Source organism: Trachypithecus francoisi, unplaced genomic scaffold (genome assembly GCF_009764315.1).
Source record: "Trachypithecus francoisi isolate TF-2019V2 unplaced genomic scaffold, Tfra_2.0 Lachesis_group8, whole genome shotgun sequence".
Lineage (NCBI taxonomy): Eukaryota > Metazoa > Chordata > Mammalia > Primates > Cercopithecidae > Trachypithecus > Trachypithecus francoisi.
This window is the reverse complement of record NW_022681473.1, coordinates 105496578-105517934: the sequence shown is the minus strand read 5'-3', so window position 1 is coordinate 105517934 and position 21357 is coordinate 105496578. Positions and strand designations below refer to the sequence as shown.

Sequence of the window (21357 nt, the reverse complement as noted above, 5' to 3'; positions counted from 1 at the left end):
CTGCTTTCTGGCCCCGAGTTTGAGAAGAGGGGGAGTTCAATAGAGTCTGGCTGGAGAAAGGGGCAAGGGGCTGGGGAGCCGGGGATCCCAAGGGTTTGTGGGGACAAACCAGCGCCCCTCTCCTCCTGGGGCTTTTAGCTCTGATGAGACATGGATCCAACCTTTCCTGAGGACCTACTCCACACCAGGCCCTCTGCAGTGTTCTCAGTGAATACTCACAGCTACATTGTGAGGGTGTAATTACATCCCCATTTTACAGATGAGGAAACTGAGGCCCCGAGTGCATCTTCCTCAAGGCCACATGGTGAATGGTGAGTGGCAGATCCTGCGCACCTCTGCCAACTCCCGTGGGTGCAGGAGAGGTGGTCAGACCCACCCTTTCAATTGTACCACACTGCCCAGGTTGAGAAGACCTTTCAGTTCAGGTAGGTCTTGAGTTACATGCTTTAGGCTGGGATTTGAGGGTTCGGCAGAAGCTGTGTCCACCTCTGGTCCCCATCCAGTGGGCAGTGTCAATAAGAGGGTCTCTAAGGCCTGGCAGGGCCTGAGACACTAACGCAGGAACACGAGGCTCAGGAGGCTGGTATCCCTTCCTCCCTTTAGGAACAGTCCCTACCAGCCTGGAAAACCGACCAGCCTCTGTCTCTCCACGGAGATGACCCACTCCCATCTTGCTTGTACCTGGCTTCAGGGATCCTGGGGAGAGACAGGAGGTTAAAAAACATGAGACTAACAGTGGGGTCCCTGGACTGCCTGCTGTGGCATTCCCCTGCAAGGGCAGCTGGTAGGGAGGACCTAACACTCTCCGCTACACACATGCCACCACACCCGGCACCACCCCAAGACACACAAGGCCCTAGGAGGGGGCTGCCAGGCCTGGCAGAGGAGGGACCCACCTCCGCAGTTCTGCCCACTGCAGCCAGACGCGCTCGAGCCCAGGGGAGGCACAGCCATAGCACCTCCCAGTGGCGCCTGCGGGAAGAGCAGGAAGAGGAGCGGGGCCCCGGCAAGGGGAAAAAGCCCACTCCTCCATCCCTGAGCCCGCAGACCTCTGGTTGTGTTCTGAATTCACCAAATTCCTTGGCCTCCAAATCGTGTCCTCTTTAGCTGACTGAAGTCTAAATGAACCTTTCAGGGACATGTCAAAACTCCCTCCTCTTGGAACCTGCCCAGCTTCCATCAGCCTCCTGCCTCAGCCCGCATGCTCATCAGATTACAAACGCCCCATCAGGGAGCACAGCCTGGGCCTGTGGCCTGGTGAGCTGGGGGGCACTCAGGTCAGAGGTGAAGCGAGCCTCAGTCTGGTGGGCGGGGCCAGGTGGGCAGAGACCGCTGTTCCTGGGGAGGTAAGGAGGGGTGTCTGTAGGGGGATGGTGTGGGAAAGGCTTTTTCAGTAACCAGCCTCTATCCAGCACGGTGCCCCGGTAAATGTTTACTGAATTAATGCTGTTGCTGGAGAGACAGGAAAAATGGGAGAATCAAGGAACTGTAGTTCCCAGTAGGGCCATGGCTTGAAGAAAGGGGAAATGGAGGCCCTTCGCCTCTCCCCTCATCCTGAACAGCTCCGCCCAGAGAGGGAGCGCAAACAAGGGGCCCAGCAACTGCGTCTGGTTGTTTATTGAATGCAAACTCATTCATAGAAAACAGAAATGCAACCATAGAATGGAAACGCTCTGAGAAAAGATCCAGACCCACCTCATCTCCCAGCCCAAGCAGAGCTATAAAAACAAGTTTGGGAGAATAAAACACATTCCCATCCCCAAGGCAGAGGCCCCACCTGAGCTCCCCGATCCTTGGCATCTGGAGCGGACCAGGTGGGACGAAGGGGCTCCAAGGACCAGGGTGGCCAGAGCGCCCAGAGCTGGGGCAACTCAGTGTAAACTCCAGGTTTCGTAGGCATGTGTGTGCGCGACTAACAGAACTTGGCTGAAAACTGGACGGAAACTCAGAAGCCCACCCTGGGTCCTAGAACGAGGCTAGGACTGGGCACCTAGAGGGAAACAGCGCATCCCTTCTTGAAACCCTTTCTAAGTCAGGCACTGGGGCGCCCGCGGCTGGGGAGGCGGCACGAGCTGAACTCTTTGTACCATCCCTCCTTTACCCCTGGACATTCTTGGGCAATGTCAATGGCACTGAAAGGCCCCCAGCTGGGGCTTGGCAGGACTAAGGGCCTGGAAAGAAGGAAGGGAAGGGGTGAGGTGCTTCTCCCTCCAGTCCTGGCGCTGGCATCAGTCTGGGGGCTGATGGGACGAGGAGGTGACCTCTGAATTCAGCCTCTTGAATCAGAAGGCTGTTCTCAAATTGGGCTGACTGCATTGCTAAAGAGCCAGCCGTGAGCACAGGTCAGAGGGAAGAGTACTCACTGCCCCGGGCCCCTGGCAGGCCTTAGCACCAAAAGTCTGGCACCAGCTGGCCAACCCCCAAAATCTCATACCCCCATCCATCCTGGCTGACTGGAATGGGCAGTGATGACAGCCAGGGACAGCCTCAAAGAGAACTGGGGCCCTGATACAGCACAGAGATTCAGGCCCCAGACTAGGCCCTGGAGCGGGAGTATGGGAGGAAAAAGGGGCCTTAGGTCCCAGGCTGGGGCATTGTGGGGAGGAGGACAGGCAAAATGCAAGGCATGAAACGGGGAGGGTGTTCCTTCCATCCTTCCTCTTGCAGACGGACAAATGGAGAGCCAAAGGACAGGGGCCCATGGAAGGCCCCAACACTGAGAAGAAAGCAGCAATTTGGCCAATGTCCGGGGGTTCCAGGGGAGCAGGCCTTCTCCTTGGCAGAGGACAGCTGCAAGGCTCCATGCCACCCCATGACTGTCCCAGGCCAAGCCTAGGCTAGACCTGGCTGTCCTGCTGCCAACCAGTGCTGGGCAGCGGTGCTGGGACTTATCGCCACAGCACGACAGAGTGCCCGGTCTGTGACATAAAGGAGCTCAGGGCCCCCTGAGGTGAAACGAAGGGCCTAGCTCCTGCTAGAAGACATAGATCTTGTCCCGCTGCACAGTGTCCAGGTCGTCATCCAGTGTCAGCAACACCTGGGGGGTGGACGCCAGATCAGCCACAGAGAAGGAGGCAGCTGCTACCTTCACACACCCACCCAGCTTGGCCGAGAGGCCCGCTTACCAGGAAGGACCCGAACATGGCGATGGAGGAGAGGAAGTGCCAGATGTCGTGGTCGTCAAAGAAGTCAAGGAGGATGCAGTCCCGGTTGTGCTCCCTTGACTCCGCAGGGGTTTTCTTGGGGAGCAACAAGAAAAACTGCCGAGTGACCCTGCTCTGCCAGGGCCAGGGCCAGACCCATCTGCCATCTTGCTCCTAGGCACCCCTCTCTCCAGCCCCAGGCAGGACAGCAGCAATTCTGACCTGTCCCTTGTCCCCACCCCTTCCCGATCTAAGAAATGGCCTTTGGTTACAAACTTCTCCCTGAGTTCACTGGCTTCTCTTCCCCTTTCTTTCACCCTTACCCTCCTTCCTTCTGATTCTCTTCCCTTGATCTAAGAGCCCAGGGTTGCAACAACCTTGAAGGCCTTCAGCTCAGGGATGGCAGAAGGCTTCTCACCCACTTCCCGGCCTTGGACTCCGCCCCTGCTCTCATCTTTCTGCAGGTTCATTGGTTTTTCCAAAGCACTACTGTCAGGTCACACCCCTGCTCTGGGACAGGAGCCATAACCTGTGGCACTCAAGGTCTTCCCTGCTCTACCCATAAGCTCTATCCCATAAGCTCATCCAGGCTGTGTCTGTCTGTGCTCCATGCCGAGGCCACAGACATAACCAAGACCTGCCCCATCCTCACAGTCGGCTTGGCTCCCAAATGAGTGCATTCACTCACCTCCAAATCTGCCCCATAGCATTACTAAGGTCAGAGCAGGTCTGGGCCATGGGGCTCTTCCCCATTACCCAAACCTGTTTTTTTTTTTTTTTTTTTTGAGACAGAGTCTCGCTCTGTCGCCAGGCTGGAGTGCAGTGGAAAGATCTCGGCTCACTGCAACCTCCACCTCCCGGGTTCAAGCAATTCTCCTGCCTCTGCCTCCCGAGTAGCTGGGACTACAGGCACACACCATCACGCCCAGCTAATTTTTGTATTTTTACTAGAGATGGGGTTTCACCATGTAGGCCAGGATGGTCTCGATCTCTTGACCTCGTGATCCGCCCACCTCAGCCTCCCAAAGTGCTGGGATTACAGGCGTGAGCCACTGCACCCAGCCCCCCTCACCCAAGACTTTTATAGCCCAGAACAAGGCCCACTTCTTCCAGGAAGCTTTCCTGGATTCCTAACTCGGAGAGACCCCTTAGTCCTCTGTCCTCCTGCCCCGTCTTGCCTGTGCCCTTCATTTCATGGATCACATCATAAACAGCACTCAGAGTCATGCACCAATAGTCCTTCCAGCCCTCTTCGTCTAGTTTATGAGTCCCTCAGAGACCATGTCAGACTTAGTTCTGTTCCCAGAATTAAAGCCTGACAGTAGTAGGTGCCCTGCAAGGCAGAGAAGAGAGCCCAGCCTCGCTGGCTTCAAACACCAGCTGTGCCACTCACTGGCGACGTGCCCTGGGGAAGTCACTTGGCCTCTCTGAGCCTCATCTGCCTCGTAAGTAAAATGGAGCTATCTCCAGGCTGGAATTCTAGGAGGATTAACTGGAACAGCCACTGTGAAAGTTCTGGCCTATGGTACGGTGTTCCCAAAAGATGTTTGTGTAAAAACTTTTTTTTGAGACGGGGTCTATCATCCAGGCTAGAGCACAGTGGTGCGATCTCGGCTCACTGCAGCCTCGATCTCCTGCGCAGGCTATCTTCCTGTCTCCGCTTCCAGGGTAGCTAGGACTACTGCACTACTGGTGAATGTCACCACACCAGGCTAACTTTTTTATTTTTATTTTTTTCATTTTTTGTAGAGACGGGTTCTTACTATATTGCCCAGGCTGACCTTGAACGCCTCAAGCGATCCTCCTGCCTCAGCTTCCCAAAGTGCTGGGATTACAGGTATCAACCACCAGGCCCAGCCCCAAACAATGTCTGAAAAGAGGACAGGCCACCTGTGGGCTCGTGAGGAGCCTGTGAGTGAGTGCTCACCTGCCAGGTGCTGAGTCCCTGGAAGAAGAAGAAGAGTGCGAAGCCCCAGACCACGGAGGTGCAGACGATGCAGAGCAGGGGGATGAGCTTGATCCTCTCCCCACTCCGGAGCTGGGAGGGGCCAGGAAGGGATAGCAGTCTGAGGGCTCACCCCTGTCCCACCCAGCCTTTCCCAGATTCCCTTTCCTCATGGCCTCCCAGGCCTTCAGGACTGCTCCTTGGATTCATACCATTCCACACAACCACAGAGCTCAACCTGCCCCCACCCCGATGTCCACCCCACCCAGCCTCCATGCATCCAGGACCCTGTGTCGGGACAGTGTGCTGGCCTGGAGGTGCTCCCTATGCAGGGGGCTCCAATCAGATTGGATGGCAGGATGGTTCCTGGGGAAGCACCTGATCCTGGGAGGCCCACACCCTACCTCCCCTCGGCCCCTTCTGCATGGAAAGGGGCACTTACAACGGCAGCCTAAAATGCCACCCATTTCAAGGGTCCTTGGAAGGGGGTCAGAAAATGGCCTTTGGGCTGCAGTTGGCTCCTAGGGGCCCATGCAAGAGGCTTTAGCCTCTCCCCTCCGCAACCAGCAAAGACAGGACAGAAAACTTCTCACTGTCCCTCAGTGCTGCCGGGCCCATCTCTCTCCCCAGAAAGCCGAGCATCGGATAGAGAGTGCCAGCCCTGCTCACCTTCATGATGATGTAGAAGGCGAAGTAAAGGAGCAGGTTGCAGATACCAATGGCCAACAAGTAGGAGGCAAAATCATTGGGGCGCATGATGAGCCCATAGGCAGCCCTGGCAAGAGGGATGAAGGATGGTGAAGCAGGAAGGCCAAAGGCAAGGAAGCACTCTTCCTGCCCTGCCCCACCATGTTTTATTATGACGTTGGGCTGCACTCAGAGGCCCACAGAAGATTCTAGAAGCCCAGATGCCAAGAGAGAGAAGAGAGGCCAAGACCTCTCTTCTTAGCCCTCATGTCTTATGCCCAACATTTGGAAGTTGTCCTCAGCCCCTGATGTAGCCAGTGGCTGGCTGAGTCCCCAGCTGTCCACCCAGCCAGGCCACCACACCCGACTGTACTCACAGTGACCAGTTGATGACGTTGCCCATGACCAGCAGCACCATGCGGTCCTGGAGGGAAGCAGGGACACGGGGACTGAGGGCAGAGGCAGGGAGGGTGGTGGAAGAAGGTCCAGCCAGCAACCCCGGGTCCTCAGCCCAGCCCCACTCCCCCATCAGAGGGAAGAAAGGAGATGTGGAGAATGGGGCAGGGGAGCCAGGCAGGTACCACGTAGAGCGGCCCGCTGCACTGCCGGATGCAGTCTGTGTAGAGCACGTGGAGGATGCGGCGGAAGATCCCCGAGTCTGCACAGAGAAGGGAGTGGCGCTGACAGGCACGGGGCACCCTCCTTTGCCGGACCCCTGGGATGTGCCAGCTGAGAAGCCCAGGCCTGATCTAATTCCTCACCCAGTGACTCCTCCAGGGCCCCCAAGAAGACAGAACCTGAGCGACTCCTGTGCGTTCGGGTTCCTGAGGCCTCCCAGGCCCCTCCCCCAGGCCCTGCCCCAGGTGTGCCCTCACCCAGTTTCCAGCGGCCCATGTAATAGAGCTGTGTGCTGAGGAGCAAGGTGGCGATGATGTGAATGATGGAGAAGACGATCCAGAACGCCGTGTTCCCTTTGCCAAAGACCTGTCGGGAGGCCACCAAGGGCAGCGGTGAGGGCGCAGAGGGAAGTGGCTTGGATGGCCCACCCTTCCTAGGGCTCACTGCTCAGCCAGGCTGGGACTCAGAGAGGGGCCCAGGAAGGCATCTCAGGAGAGGAGCAGGAATCTCTCATGCAGGAGGCGGCGGAGGGTGTGCACCACGTGTGTGAACGCACGTGCACCTTTCCTATCATACAGGCTGAGCAGAGCAGGTCAGGCCCTCACCACGCCCAGCACAGAGAAGAAGATAACGATGGCCAGGCAGGCGTAGGCACTGTAGGCACTGGCGTTGATGTCTGGGTGCCGCTTCTGGTAGAGCTTCAGCATGCAGAGTCCGGCGATCATGTACATGAACGATGTGTCTAGGATGAGGGACACGGAAGGGAGCTGCAGAAATGGCCACCAAGCCCCAGCAGAGAACTCCTGGCCCCAACAATCCCAGAGGAAGAGAGAGCCCTGGTGCCTTGCCATGGCCGTGGTGTGAGCTGGTGGTGGGGTGGCACTTGAAATTTAGTACCTTAGTTGTACCTGCCACACCACACTGCCACCCCACTGGCCGTCGCCCAGAGTCTAACATCTCCTGAAGACAGAGACAACTTGGTCTGTGTGTTAGTCTGAGAGCACCCCCTTTTATTTTTTTGGAGACAGAGTCTCACTCTATTGCCCAGGCTGGCGTGCAATGGCGGGATCTCGGCTCACTGCAACCTCTGCCTCCTGGGCTCAAGCAATTCTCCTGCCTCAGCCCCCCGAGTAGCTGGGATTACAGGCATGCACTACCACACCCGGCTAATTTTTGCATTTTTAGTAGAGATGGGGTTTCACCATGTTGGCCAAGCTGATCTCGAACTCCTGACCTCAGGCGATCCCCCTGCCTCGGCCTCCCAAAGTGCTAGGATTACAGGTGTGAGCCACTGTGCTAGGCACAGGGCCCCCTTCTTAATTATCCTGTTTTCTTCAGTGCGGTACATGCCTTTACATAGGAATAGCTTGACAGACAAATGAAGGAGCATCTGGGTGCCTATGTTCCATAGGCTGTGTGCACACCCAGGCACGCCAGCCTTGGAGTTTCCTACGGGGCTGTCTTAGCAACCCCTGTGGGTGCCTGGGGATGGTGAAGGACTCAGGCAGGTCCCTGCTGCAGGTGCAGCCAGAAAAGAAGGAGGCTCCACTCACCGAACTGGAAATTGGTATAGTTGGGGCACACGTGATAGCAAGCACTGAGCAGCCCCTCCATCATCAGGGCTGTGCCCATGGCGTAGAACAGCCCAAAGTGTTTGGGGATCCCACATTCCTGTTGGGGAGAGGGAGAAGGGAAGGGAGGGAGGAATTGAGGCAGGAAGAGAAGAAGGGACCCAAAAGAGGGACCCTAAGAGGAGTGGAAGAGGAAAAGGGGTGAGGTGTGTGTTGAGTGTGGGTGTGCAGGGGTAGGCTGGGCTGGGAAGGCCGGGCAAGGGAGGGCAGGGCAGGGTGGGGCAGGCTGGGCTGGATAGGGTGGGCCAGACAGGGCTGGGGAGGGGAGAGCTGGGGAAGGCAGGGCCAGGCCTGCCAGAAAAGGCATCCTGGAGCCAAGGCTTGGGGTCTGGGCAGGAGCTGAGGCTGCGGCAGGCAGGCAGGTGCTCCCTCACCAGGGCATAGAGGTCGTTGCGCAGCAGGGCCCGGTTGTGGTTGATCTCCCGCTGTAGGATGATGAGTAGGAAAAGCAGCCCCAGCAGGATGTACCCCAGGTTGCTGAGGATGTTGTTGAAGGCGCTAGAAGGGGCGACACAAGGTGGACTGCTTGGGCCTCACACCCAGGCCTCTTCCCTAGCCCAGGTAGGCATTGCAAAGCCCCAGCCCCTGCCCCGTTTCACCCTTGGCCTGGACAAGGGGCCTCCCAGCATGACCCCCACCTGAGGTTGCCCAGTGGGTGGGCGCAGAGGAAGTTGTAGTAGCAGATGTCCTGATTCCCTGTGACATTCACCACCTGTAGCAGGGGCAGGGACAGGGAGTGGGTCTGTCATCACGCCCAACTCAGCCCACACCCCGCCACCCAGGCCCCTTTGGCAAAAAAGAGCAAGTGCCACCACAGCTAGCAGGTGGGAACACACAGCACCCCAGGCATGTGCTCCTTCTGAGAACACGGACGCCAAGCAGCACGGTCCCTGCCCCCCTCATTAGGCGTGGCTGAAAACCCTGAGGCATGACTGTAATGGAAGTTCTTGCCCCATGGGACAGAGACAAGGGAAGGGAAACGGATGCTTACAAAGTCCCAGGACTTTGGTTTCGTCATCCGCACAACAAACCAGGGAGGGGCTGTCTTTAGTGCGGGCTGCCCCCATTTTGCAGATGAAGAAACTGACACTCAGGGTTGGGGTGTTATGTGATTCGCCCTGGGTCGCTCAGCTGGGAAGGCAGAGCTGGGATCTGAACCCAGGTCCTGTGATGGAAGACCAGGGCCCCAGGCTGGGAGGCTCTGAACTTTGGGGCCATGTCCCAGGCTGTGGGAAAGGTGAACCTGCCCTGCCCTCTCACCGTCTGGTAGGTGATCACCAGCTGCACCACAGGAAGGGCATAGAAGACAGCAATGGTGGCGATGTTCCTGCAGAGTGGTAGGGCGGCAGTGAGGCAGGTGGCACCCAAGGCCGCCACACACCCACTCGCGGCAGAGCCCCAGCCGCTCGGCCCGCTCACCAGAAGTAGATCTGGTACTTTTTCCGCAGAACACGCTTGTCCTTCCGTGCCAGGTCGGCCACATAGAGGTATTGCTGGGGAGAAGCTGGAATCAGCCCCACTTACTGCTACTGGGGAGAAGCCCCCTCCCCCAGGTTAGAGGTGGACAAGAGGGGCCTCCCTCAGAAAGGGCCGAATTCAGGTGGGCAGGGTTCAAGGCCATCCCACTGCTGCGGCCACTTAGACCAAGAGGGTTTGGTCAATCAGGCCGGAAGGGGATGGAGTTCAAGTTAGTTTCCCGGCATCTGTCCTGCCCCAGCTGAGCCCCTTCCTTCTGCTTCTGTAAATGCCACGTCAGTAGGAACATGCTGGGGCAGGAACACAGAATGTCCCTTTCTTGGGAAACGCCTGACTAGGCCAGGCCCATGGGTCAGACCTTGGTGCGAATGACATTCTTGTCGGAATCGATGTCGGTCAATGTGTCATAGTCATCCTCCTCCACAGAGCTCATGGAGTCCACTCGGGGCCGAGTACCCACAGGTTCAAAGGAGCGGCCTGGAAAGGGCAGGGAGGGGGGGTTGCACCGGTGGGCACAAAACTCACAGTGGCCCTCGCCCATCTGAGGCAATTATAACAATTATTAGGCAGTAGGGAAGAGGCAAATTGTGGGCTGGGGCTCAGAGCTAGGGTGGAGGTGGGCTCAGGAGCTGGGAGGAGACATCAGGTGCTCCTAAGTCCTGGGGGAGGATGGTAGACTCTAGAAGAGGCCACCACACAGGAGCCACTCTAGCTTTGCTCTGTTCCTGGCACCCCTCATGGGCTAGGACTTCCCAGGCCAGGACACTGAGCAGACCCAGGCAGCAGACACAAACAACAGGATTGAACTCGGCAAGTCATGCTGATTAAATGGCGCCCAGCCCTGTGGGTTCTGAGAAGACACTGGCTTGGTTGCCACTGGATTAAAGACCCAGTGGGCCTGGGGTGCAGAAAGAGCATCTCTCCTTTATTCAGAGGCCAGAATGTGACCCCCATGCCTGTGAGCCCTCCCCTAGCAGGCCAGGGAGTGAGGGCGCTGGCAACACAGACGATAAACTAGAACGTCCAGCGTAGGGGGAGCAGAGGCACCAGCCCCCCAGCCAAAGGAGCCTGTGTCCTGCTGCTGTCTCAGAAGACACAAGAGCGGGCAATTACTGGAATTACATGGGGAAGCCATGCACGTAGAATCTTTCTGGCCCCAGAGCCGACAGTCAACCAGAGCCGGCAGGCACTGATTGGCAAAACAGCCCTACCCCTCCCCACGTCTACCCATGGCAATGCACAGCTGCCGCATCTGGCCAGAGGGGAGGCGCCGCTTGAACTGGTCGTGCCCTTCAAAGGAAAGGGAAAGTTACCAGGGAACTGGGGCCAAAGAGGAGGGGATGAGGGAAGAGAGGGGTTAGGAAAACAGCAGGCCTTTCCTGGGTTCCAGCATCTGGCAGAAGAGGCAACCGCCCACCGTGACATTTTACCCAGCCAACACCGGCCTGCACCACACAGCCCCTCCCAGCCTGGCCCACTCACCCTGGTAACCATAAGAGAGGTCCCCAGCGCCAGTGCTGTCAACCAGACCATCGGTAGATCCAGAAACATTCTCTGCGAGGAAGGATCAATGGTGAGGCAGGAAGGAGAGGCCGCAGGGAAAGGGGCTCTGAGCACCTGCAGAGGCTGTGGGGGCCGGAGGAGGTGGCTCCCACTCTACTGCCTCAGAGGTGGTGGCTTAAGGAGACCAGGTTGTGTCCCCGGCAAGCACAGCGCTGGCTTTGACACGTACCAAAGGAGCCATAGTTGTAACCCTCATAAGGGGAACTGCCAGGAAAAGAATCAGCCAGGACTCGAGGGTGACCTGCAATGAGAAGTCAAGGTTCGTTAGCGCTGGATGGAGAGAGAGGCCTAGAGCCAGGAAGAACAACAAAGAAAGATCCAGAGAAGACAGCCACAAGGAGGCCATGCCAGCAGCTGAGAAGCAGCACCTGTCCAGGCAAACACGCCCCACTGCTGCCACCACCACCCGCCCCAGCCCCCTGCCTGCCTCTCCCATGGAAAAAGCACCACCCTTTGTCGTCCCTAAAGAGAGAGAAAGTTCGGCCGGGCGCGGTGGCTCAAGCCTGTAATCCCAGCACTTTGGGAGGCCGAGACGGGCGGATCACGAGGTCAGGAGATCGAGACCATCCTGGCTAACACGGTGAAACCCCGTCTCTACTAAAAAATAAAAAAACTAGCCGGGCGAGGTGGCGGGCGCCTGTAGTCCCAGCTACTCGGGAGGCTGAGGCAGGAGAATGGCGAGAACCCGGGAGGCGGAGCTTGCAGTGAGCTGAGATCCGGCCACTGCACTCCAGCCCGGGCGACAGAGCGAGACTCCGTCTCAAAAAAAAAAAAAAAAAAGAGAGAGAAAGTTCAAGAATGGGTACATCTAAGTTACCAGCAACAAAGACAACATCTGGCCCGCCCACGTGCCCTCCAGACAGCCCTCTACTCCACCCTCCCTCCCCGACTCTGGACTCCAGCTCCTCTGCCCACAGCACTTGGAGCTTACCAAGGAGAGAAGCTAAGAGAGAAGGTCCCACGCAGGAGGGAGGACAGAAAGAGAGGGAGGGGTGGAAGAGAGAGAGAAGGAAAGGTTAATAATCCCAGAGACAGTGGGCCGCACTGCCCAAGGCAGGCAGACACCATGGCTAGACAGGGAATAAGCCAAGCAACGGCCTCAGCCTCTGAGGTCTGCATGTTAGGGATGCATGGACATCATATCCCAGCCTCATTCCCATCTGTGGAATGTTACCCCAATCCGAACATCCGGAAGCCCCCAGCTCTTCCTCCTTCAACCCCTTAGGGAACCATCTACCACTACCCCCCAAAACACAAAGCACACTGTGCCCGCCCCACCCAGGCCCCCTGGAGGTACCGCTTTCTGGGCAGGCTCGGTCAATGGCCACCAGCAGGGTCTTCTTCTTCTGCCTGCATGGACAGAATCCAAAGGCCACCCAGATGGGACAGGACAAGGATCCCTCTGTATGGGGCTGGCTTTCCTTCTACCTCTCCACTCCACTCTCATCCCTATGAGCCTATCCTCTACCCTTGGTCCCAGGGTTGCTCACAGGCTGGGGAGCAATATGGGGTCTCCCTGCTTGGGAAGAAGGCTGAGGGAAGGGGATGATTTCTAGAGAGGGTCACGGGCCACAGACTCTAACAGTCCCACCATCATCTGCTATGGATGGTGTAGATTACCCTAGGCTGGCTCAGATCCTGCCAGGTGATCTCCCTCACACACCTGCCCAACTCACCCAGACCAGGGGAGGGCCCAGCAGTTCCCCTTTACCTCCAGTTCTCCCAGCAGGCCAGGAGGACGGTCAGCAGGTAAAAGGAGAGAAATATACCCAGGCAAAAGAGCATCCCACTGACGTAGGCCTCAGCTTCCAGGAGGAAACAGGAAAGTGGACGGGTCAAAACCTTCCACTACCTCCCATCATGGCACCCAAAGGCCTTCATGTCCTCCTCTGCCCAGCCCAATCTCTCACCCCTCTCCCCTCGAATGTAAGGCCCTGCCCAGCCAGTATGAACAACTAGCAGTTCCCCTAATACACCAAACTCTGACACACTCCCATTTTTGCTCATGTTGCTCCCTGTGCTAGAACTTTCTCTTCTACTTCTCCTTTTTTGTTTTTAAGAGTTGGGGTCTTACTCTGTTACCCATGCTGGAGTGCAGTGGCATGATCATAGCTCACTGCAGCCTCCAACTCCTAGGCTCCATCCTTCCACCTCAGCCTCCTCAGTAGCTGGGACTATAGATGTGTGCCACCACACCTGGCTCATTTTTTAATTTTTTATAGAGATGGGATCTTGCTATGTTGCTCAGGCTGGTCTTGAATTCCTGACTTCAAGCAATTTCCCTGCCTCAGCCTCCCAAAGTGCTGGGATTATAGGCATGAGCCATTGTGCCTGGCCTCTCAAAAACTCCACCTTGACTTAACCCTTAAACCACAGCTCAGGGACTGTGTTCTCTAGGAAGCCTTCTCTACCCTGTATTTCCACAGTGTTCTGTCCTTTGCTCACCACAGCTCTTAACTGCCTCCTGTTCCTCTAGAAAGGACCCCGCCCCTCCGTGGACTGCTGCCTTAGCACACCACCTGGCATATAGGAGATGCTCAATAAATATTTGCTGAATAAATAATCCATATAAGACAGGCACCCTCTAGCTGGGCACAGTGGCTCACGCCTGTAATCCCCGCACTCTGGGAGGCCAAGGCGGGTGGATCACCTGAGGTCAAGAGTTCAAGACCAGCCTGGCCAACATGGTGAAACCCTGTCTCTATTAAAAATACAAAAATTAGCTGGGCATGGTGGCAAGTGCCTGTAGTCCCAGCAACTCAGGAGGCTGAGGCAGGAGAACCACTTGAACCCGGAAGGCGGAGGTTGCAGTGAGTCGAGATCTTGCCACTGAACTCCAGCCTGGGTGACAGAGCAAGAGTCCAAAAAAAGAAAGAGAGGCACCTTCTTTCCCCTCCTATTACAGTCCCTTAGGGCCCCATGTAATCATTCAGTAAATATTTATTGAGCACTGAGTAGGGGCCTGGTACTTTCCTGCTAATTTTGTGCTGGCCCTCATAACTGAGTGAGATTAATTAGGCAAATTTTACTCCCTTTGTTATAGAGACAGGGAAACTGAGATTCAGTCTTATAGCAGTGACAAATTAGGATATGTTTCTGAATATGAGATTAAGAAACATCCTTCAGAATAAATAAGATTATGCTAACAAAGCAAAATTAAAGCTCTTTCTTACAATCAGGTAACACTGCTGGTAAGTGGCAGAAAGTGAACTGGACCTCCTTTCCTCCATCTTTAGTCATGAACTCTCTGTACCACATCACACTGGAACTCACTTCCCAGCCCTCCCCATCTAGAAGGCTGCGAAGAACACTCCCCGTTCCTAACCCACCAGCATATCTGCATCCTCATCACCCACTTCAGGGCACACCCTATATCCCAGGTCTGAAAGGAGGAGCCAGAGAGGCTTGTCCATCCCCACTCAGCCACCCACACTCACATGTGACTGCTTGAGACACCAGCACTGACAGGGTTTTCTGGCGGTGCCCTTGATCGACCGGTTCATCTGGAAGTAAAATGTCAAAGCAGCAAATTGGTTGCCTGGAGCTTGGCTAGAGTCAGTGGGACTAGGCCTTTGAGAGACTGGAGCCAAAAACCCATGGCCTGTCAGGTCCACCAATCAGCCACACAGGCTCTTCTGGCTCCCAGAAAGTGACCAAGCCCTCCCCAACCCCTAGCCAGGCCCAGGGCACAAAATGTACCTTCTACGAAGGGGTAGAAAGGCAGAGAACCCCCGCACGCTTGGTCTTCGGTCTTCACCACCACCACCACATAAAAGCTGTTGCTGGGGAAGTCTTTGCGCTGCAGGACGATGATGATAAATATCATCATCACCATCATCATCACCATCATTCTTTTCGGAATACTTATTCTGGGGCCAGACATTATGCTAAATGCTTCATAGGTATTATTTTACTTAATCCTCACAAAGATTTTTTTTTTTTTTTTTGGAGACGGAGTTTCACTCCTGTTGCCCAGGCTGGAGTGCACTGGTGTGATCTCAGCTCACTGCAACCTCCGCCTCCCGGGTTCAAGCGATTCTCCTGCCTCAGCCTCCCAAGTAGCTGGGATTACAGGTGTCCGCTACCACGCCTGGCTAATTTTTGTTATTTTTAGTAGAGATGGGGTTTTACCACGTTGGCCAGGCTGGTCTTCAATGCCTGATCTCAGGTGATCTGCCCGCCTCAGCCTCCCAAAGTGCTCGGATTACAGGTGTAAGACATTGCACCTGACCTTTTTTTTTCTCTTCAGACAGGGTTTCACTCTTTTTGCCCAGGCTGGAGTGCAGTGATGTGATCTCGGCTCACTGCAATCTCCATTTCCCAGGTCCAAGTGATTCTCCTGACTCAGCCTCACGAGTAGCTGGGATTACAGGCATGCACCACTATGCCCGGCTAATTTTTGTATTTTTAGTAGAGATGGGGTTTCAGCCTGTTAGCCTAGCTGGTCTTGAACTCCTGATCTCAGGTGATCCGCCCACCTTGGCCTCCCAAAGTGCTGGGATTACAGGAATGAGCCACCGCGCTTGGCCCTCTTATTATTACAATGAATGAAGTAGGTATAACAGCCAGAAGGGGGATCTCCACTCTTTCCCATCTACAAGAGCAACTGGGATTATGGTTCAACTCTCATATATATCAGGGGACTCAAAGTCACAGGGACCGGAAGGCCAAAGACTCAGTCTTGTGTAGGATAGGAGTGGGCAGAGGAAGAAGAGCTCAAGTTTGGAAAGTTACACAGCTTATCGCCCAGCCACACTTCCCACGTGGCCACATGCATTTCCTACCTGTACTGTGATGGCCGCCTTCTTGGTCATCGTCTGGTACATTCCGATGAAGGCTACGTTGTTGTCCAGGTCATAGACAGGACACTGCAGAGGGGCGGGAGAGGCAGATGGATGGGAACCTGGCCTGCCCCTCTCTTTAGCAGCCCTGCTGCCTGCTAGGGAAGAGCAAAAGGGCAAGCAACTCACCAGCACATCCTGGATGGAGATGACTGAGCAGGGGAAGGCCTTGTTGGAGGTCACCTTGACAATTACCGAGTCCACACCTTCAGGGAACTCATACTTGAAGTACTGAGGGTGCAGGAAGAAGGGGGGAGCCCCATCTCATGAGGATGCTCTCTTGGCCCCTCTAGAAGGGAACAGTCCCCTATAAGTGGGGACCCAGAATCCTCTGAGGGATGGGCAGCAGGCTCTCTGGGGAGACAGGCCTTGACCATAGCAGCCCCTTTCTCTGTATACCACTCCCTTCAACCTCAGCAGGGCACTCAGTGGAATGCCAGAGAGGCAACCAGACTCCATGTCTCTGCACAGTCCCATGCTGTCTGTCCCCTCACCATGTCAGGGCCAGAGCTCCTGTTTCCAGAGAGCCCTCCATGGAGAAAACAGCCAATTCAAAAGTCCAAGCAAAGACTGCTGACCACTCCCATTCTCATATTCAAGCTCCCCTATTTCTCCTCTGGAGCAATCAACAGGGAGATGATACCTGGGGCTGTGCTGCTGTAGTATTGAAGCTGAACTGCTCCCCGGTCCTGCAGGGCAGAGAAGATCCCCCAGTAGTCACTCCCAGAGCCTGGGGAAGAACTAGCCCCCGTGGTCCCTTTGCTCTACCCTGCAGACCTGAGCACAAAATCGTCCATGCGGCTGACCCGGAGCTGGTACGTCGTGTTGACTGGTGACAGGGTGGACACATCCACGTAGAAGAACTGAATCTCCGACTCATTCTTGGTGGGGGGCTGACACAGGGTTCGTTCCACTTTTTGGTAGAGGTACTTGCGCTGAAACCTATGGCCCGAAACAGAGAGATAGGATGTGAGCACTGTCCCAGCTGGCCTGACCCTCCAGAGGAGCGAGGCCCCACCTCCCCCAGTCTGGTTTCCACCACCTCACTGCGAGGTGCACAAGCTCCCAGCTGGCACACTCGGCCCTTGTGCTGTTGACGAGCCTCCCGGCCCAGGGAAAGGGGAGGAGAAATGGGGGGCTCCTGGTTGAGACTCCAGGCAAGGACTGGCCGAGGCCACCCCACTTCCCTGATGCCCAGATCCTACTCACATCCCTCGCAGGATTAGGGGCACCTGGAAGGACACCACAGCCTCCTTTTGGCGGACCACAAACAGCAAAGGCGCCCCCTTCTGCTTGTTCAGGACGTTCACGGACACACGCACGCCCTCTGTCTGCAGACGACATGAAAATGCCTCTCAAGCCTCTGCCACCAGGGACACGTGGCTCCAGAGACTATGAGCCCTGCCCTCCATCATGCCCACCACTTTGGTCTTTCTCCATCTTGGTCAGGCCAGGGGGTCATCTCTGCCCCTTCCTCTGCCAGAACAACCCCAGACTCCAGGAAGTGCCTTTAGATATGAAAAAGGAAGAAAGGACTCTAAGCAGAAAGAGATCAAACTTTGGCCGGGCGCGGTGGCTCAAGCCTGTAATCCCAGCACTTTGGGAGGCCGAGACGGGCGGATCACGAGGTCAGGAGATCGAGACCATCCTGGCTAATGCGGTGAAACCCCGTCTCTACTAAAAATACGAAGAAAAACTAGCCGGGCGAGGTGGCGGCCGCCTGTAATCCCAGCTACACCGGAGGCTGAGGCAGGAGAATGGCGTAAACCCGGGAGGCGGAGCTGGCAGTGAGCTGAGATCCGGTCACTGCACTCCAGCCTGGGCGACAGAGCAAGACTCCGTCTCAAAAAAAATAATAATAAAAAATAAAAAAAAAAATAAAGAGATCAAACTTCAGAGAATCAGCCACTGGGGGCACATCCTGGCCTGCCATAGAAATCAAACCACTCCCTGTTCTGAAAACAAAATCAGATTCCCCATTCTCAAAAGAGCAAGAGACCTGGGCACAAGACCACACAGCCAGGTTGCAAGAATTCTCCCAATCTCAGCTCTGTCTGGGGCCTAGACTTCCCACACTAGCTGTGTCTATTTCAACTCAGGGACTCACAGCTGGGGAAGAAACCAGGAAAGACCTGTGCTGAGCACGGCTCCTGGCCGGCAGACATGTGCTGGGCAGCAGGACCCAAGCAACTGCAGGGTTAGCGTGCCCTCTGCCAGGAAACACGGTGGAGGCCTTGGGAGTCTCCAGGATACCCCATTTCTATCCATGTGCATAGGATGCACAGGCCCGCACACACACGTGTACACACCCCGACACACACATGAAGACACAGGAGAGCAAGAAGTGCTCCTCAACCTTCCTTGTGAGCCAGGAAGCCAGCAGGAAGCTCTAGTTAACAACTAACCTGGGGCCAGAGCCCAGAGGAGGGGTAGGTATTGAAGGCCATGTTGTATCCTTAGCTCCCACCAAGGGACAGGGCTGTGGAGAAATCACTTTACTTCTCTAAGCCTCAACTTCTCCCTCTATAAGATGACAGCCAGGTGCGGTGGCTCACGCCTGTAGTACTTTGGGAGGCCCAGGCAGGAGGATCACCTGAGGTCAGGAGTTCGAGACCAGCCTGGCCAACATGGTGAAGCCCCATCTCTATTAAAAATATAAAAATTAGCTGGGTGTGGTGGCGGGCACCTGTAATCTCAACTACTTGGGAGGCTGAGGCAGGAGAATCACTTGAACCCAGAAGGTGGAGGTTGCAGTGAGCTGAGATCACACCACTGCACTTCAGCCTGGGCAACAGAATGAGACTGGTCTCAAAAATAAAAATAAAACCAAAAAAGATGAAGTGATCTTCACCCTTGGAGCTATGAAGGAACATATATAAACAATGGGACCTTAAAGGAAAAATAAAACTAAATCCATCTTGGAATGCTTGTTATTGGGCTGCTGAAACCCAAGCCCTAGGGCAGCATTTCCCAAGAGAGTAAAAACCACTGCCCTCCAGTGCCTTTAGATATGGGAAAAAAGGAAGAAAGGACTCTAAGCAGAAAGAGATCAAACTTCAGAGAATCAGGCACTGGGGGCACATCCTGGCCTGCCATAGAAATCAAACCACTCCCTGTTCTGAAAACAAAATCAGATTCCCCATTCTCAAGAGAGCAACAGACCTGGGCACAAGACCACACAGCCAGGTTGCAAGAATTCTCCCAATCTCAGCTCTGACTGGGGCCTAGACTTCCTACACTAGCTGTGTCTATTTCAACTCAGGGACTCACAGCTAGGGAAGAAACCAAAGAAAAATCAAGGTGAAGTGGATTTTTCACAGTGGACAAATTCCCCTTCTCTTCCCACCCAACTTACAGCTGGCCTTATAAAAGCTCTGTCACCCTCAATTTACAAGGCCAGCTGGCTCTCCCAGGCAGGAAGAGGGCTAGGAAGCCCTGCATTCATCTCCCTGGGGAGTTTCAGATGTAATTTGCCTGCACAGAGCTTTTCAGTTCTGGGCCAGTCTCATTCCCTTGAGCTTTTCTGGGTAAGCCCAGTAATAAGCCTGTTTCCTCTCCCACCCAGACCCCACAGAGCAAACCATGTGTGCTCAGACCACAACTGATGGAAGAATGGGAGTGGAAGAGAAGATGGGAATGAGCCAACTTCAAAAACTGCCCAGCTGGAGCTTCAGAGAAACACTGGTGGCAAAGGAAGGAGGACTGGTCAAGAGGTTCCAGTGTGGTTCTGGGAACTGGGAACCCAGCAGGGCGGCTCGTTCTTGGGGCCTCCCAAAAGAGTAGCGGGGCGACACAATCGCCTAGCCCTCGTCGGCTCCCCCACTCGCCTCTGGCCCCCCAGCCTCCAGCCCTCACCCGGTTGCGGGTCACAGTATGGTTGAAGGTGTAGATGTTGACCAGCTCGCTGTTGACCTCGTCCACGTAGGTGCGCTCAAACTCTGCGTCTTTCTGCGAGACGTTCTTGGGCCCCAGAACCCCCAGATAGCTCTCGACCGAGGCCACCAAGAACACCAAGAAGGGCAAGCCCAGAGCGAACATGGCCCCGGCAGGGCGGCAGTGGCAGCGGTGGTGGAGGCGGTGAAGGCGACAGGCGACAGGACACCTCCGGGACGGGTTGCGGCTGCGGCCGCAGCTTCCAGCATCTCACCAGGACCAGAACTTTAACCCTGGCCTGAGATTAGGAAATGTCCCCTCCCAAGAGCCGCGGAGAGGCTCCCAGGGTCCCCGCAGGGGAGGGGGCGGCCGGGAGGGGGCGGGGAGGGAGGGGATGCGGGCTACGGGCTGGGGTCCCAGCTCGCGAGGGGCTGAGTACGGCCTGAGACCCTGGAGCCCCGGGCCAGGGCCGTGAGAAGGAGGGCGGCTGGTTGCCGGGAGCCCGGAGACGCCGGGAAAGGGGAGGGAGGAAGAGCAGGCGGCGGGGGCTGGCCGCTGAGGGAGGCGAGTCGCAGGGCGAGGGGCGCGATAGGTGGTAGCGACCGGACGCCGTGCGGGGCTGCGAGTTTTCCGAGGTGCGGGCCCTTTAAGGGCGGGCGGACGCGCCGCCCCGACGCACAAACACTGGAAAGTGAGCTGCGCCGCTGGGCGATAAACAGCAGGGCTGCTGGCCCGCCCGCTGACGTCAGGGGAAACTGACACAGATTTAAAGGACCAGGTCCCGCATTTGTCCTTAAAGGGGCTGCAGCTGTCTAGCTGGAGGGGAAAGCCTGCAATGCCTTCTACAACTCCTACCCAACTCTCTCCCGTTATTCTCACCATGTCTGAAACTCATGTTGGAATAGGCAGATGTTTCTTTTAAGGATCTCCAAGTGTTGGGTTCTTGTTGAACAACTCCTACCTTTGCTCAAATATAAGGATTCCCCCCTCTCCACCACCTTTACAACTAACATCGTCCATCCCTGGGCCATTTTTTCTCCAGGGATCTTAAAAAATGAAGAACTCAAAGGATTAGGAAACAGGACGGTGGCCTTACCGGCGGAGGGGAAACGGAGGCAGCACTGCAGGAGGAATCCCCATGCCTCTCCCACCTCCCTCTGGAGGGGCCACACAGCTGCAGGGACGGCCTTCCGAGCTTCCCAAGCTTGCCGGGCTGGGGCTGTTTCCCTTCTTCTCTCAGGGGCAGTTACAAAGCTCATTGAAAGATACTGACCTTCAGTGTAAAATGGTGAAAACTTTTCTACAAAATATTTTGGCACTGTTTCAAGAAACTTAGAGAGCTTTATAACCTTTGATCCAGTAATTCCACTTCTGGACTCTATCCTAAGGAAATATGAAGCACAGATAAAAATACGTGGGCAGCTATGCTTATCACTGTGATATTTATAATATAAAGCAAAAAGGAAACAACTTGGAATCCATAATGAGGAAGTGGTTAAATGCACTATCATGAAGGCATCAAAAATGATGCTTAAGACTTCAAAGGGCCGGGCGCGGTGGCTCAAGCCTGTAATCCCAGC

The 21357-nt window shown here is 55.6% G+C and overlaps 1 protein-coding gene across 4 annotated transcripts; it reads right to left on the bottom strand.

The window, feature by feature from the left end:
* Positions 1 to 1599: 1599 nt before the first annotated feature.
* On the bottom strand, positions 1600 to 20562 carry SIDT2 (SID1 transmembrane family member 2). 4 transcript variants are annotated; one of them, XM_033206824.1, is made up of 27 exons: positions 19760 to 20562; positions 17114 to 17235; positions 16682 to 16846; positions 16548 to 16593; positions 16034 to 16135; positions 15848 to 15931; positions 14763 to 14862; positions 14501 to 14566; positions 12775 to 12868; positions 12361 to 12413; positions 11995 to 12006; positions 11233 to 11304; positions 10983 to 11054; positions 9859 to 9977; positions 9444 to 9517; positions 9285 to 9351; positions 8663 to 8736; positions 8399 to 8522; positions 7947 to 8064; positions 6999 to 7135; positions 6651 to 6759; positions 6357 to 6433; positions 6153 to 6199; positions 5758 to 5863; positions 5071 to 5181; positions 3126 to 3239; positions 1600 to 3037 (listed from the first exon to the last, which is right to left on the bottom strand). In XM_033206824.1, the coding sequence occupies exons 1-27, from the start codon at positions 19940 to 19942 to the stop codon at positions 2975 to 2977; spliced, it is 2511 nt and encodes an 836-aa protein (XP_033062715.1). In that variant the 5' UTR covers positions 19943 to 20562; the 3' UTR covers positions 1600 to 2974. The 4 variants fall into 4 exon arrangements, with proteins under 4 accessions (XP_033062715.1, XP_033062718.1, XP_033062719.1 ...); XM_033206827.1 differs by lacking the exon at positions 11995 to 12006; XM_033206826.1 differs by lacking the exons at positions 1600 to 3037; positions 11995 to 12006 and having other exon boundaries at positions 3057 to 3239.
* Between the last annotated feature and the right edge of the window lie 795 nt (positions 20563 to 21357).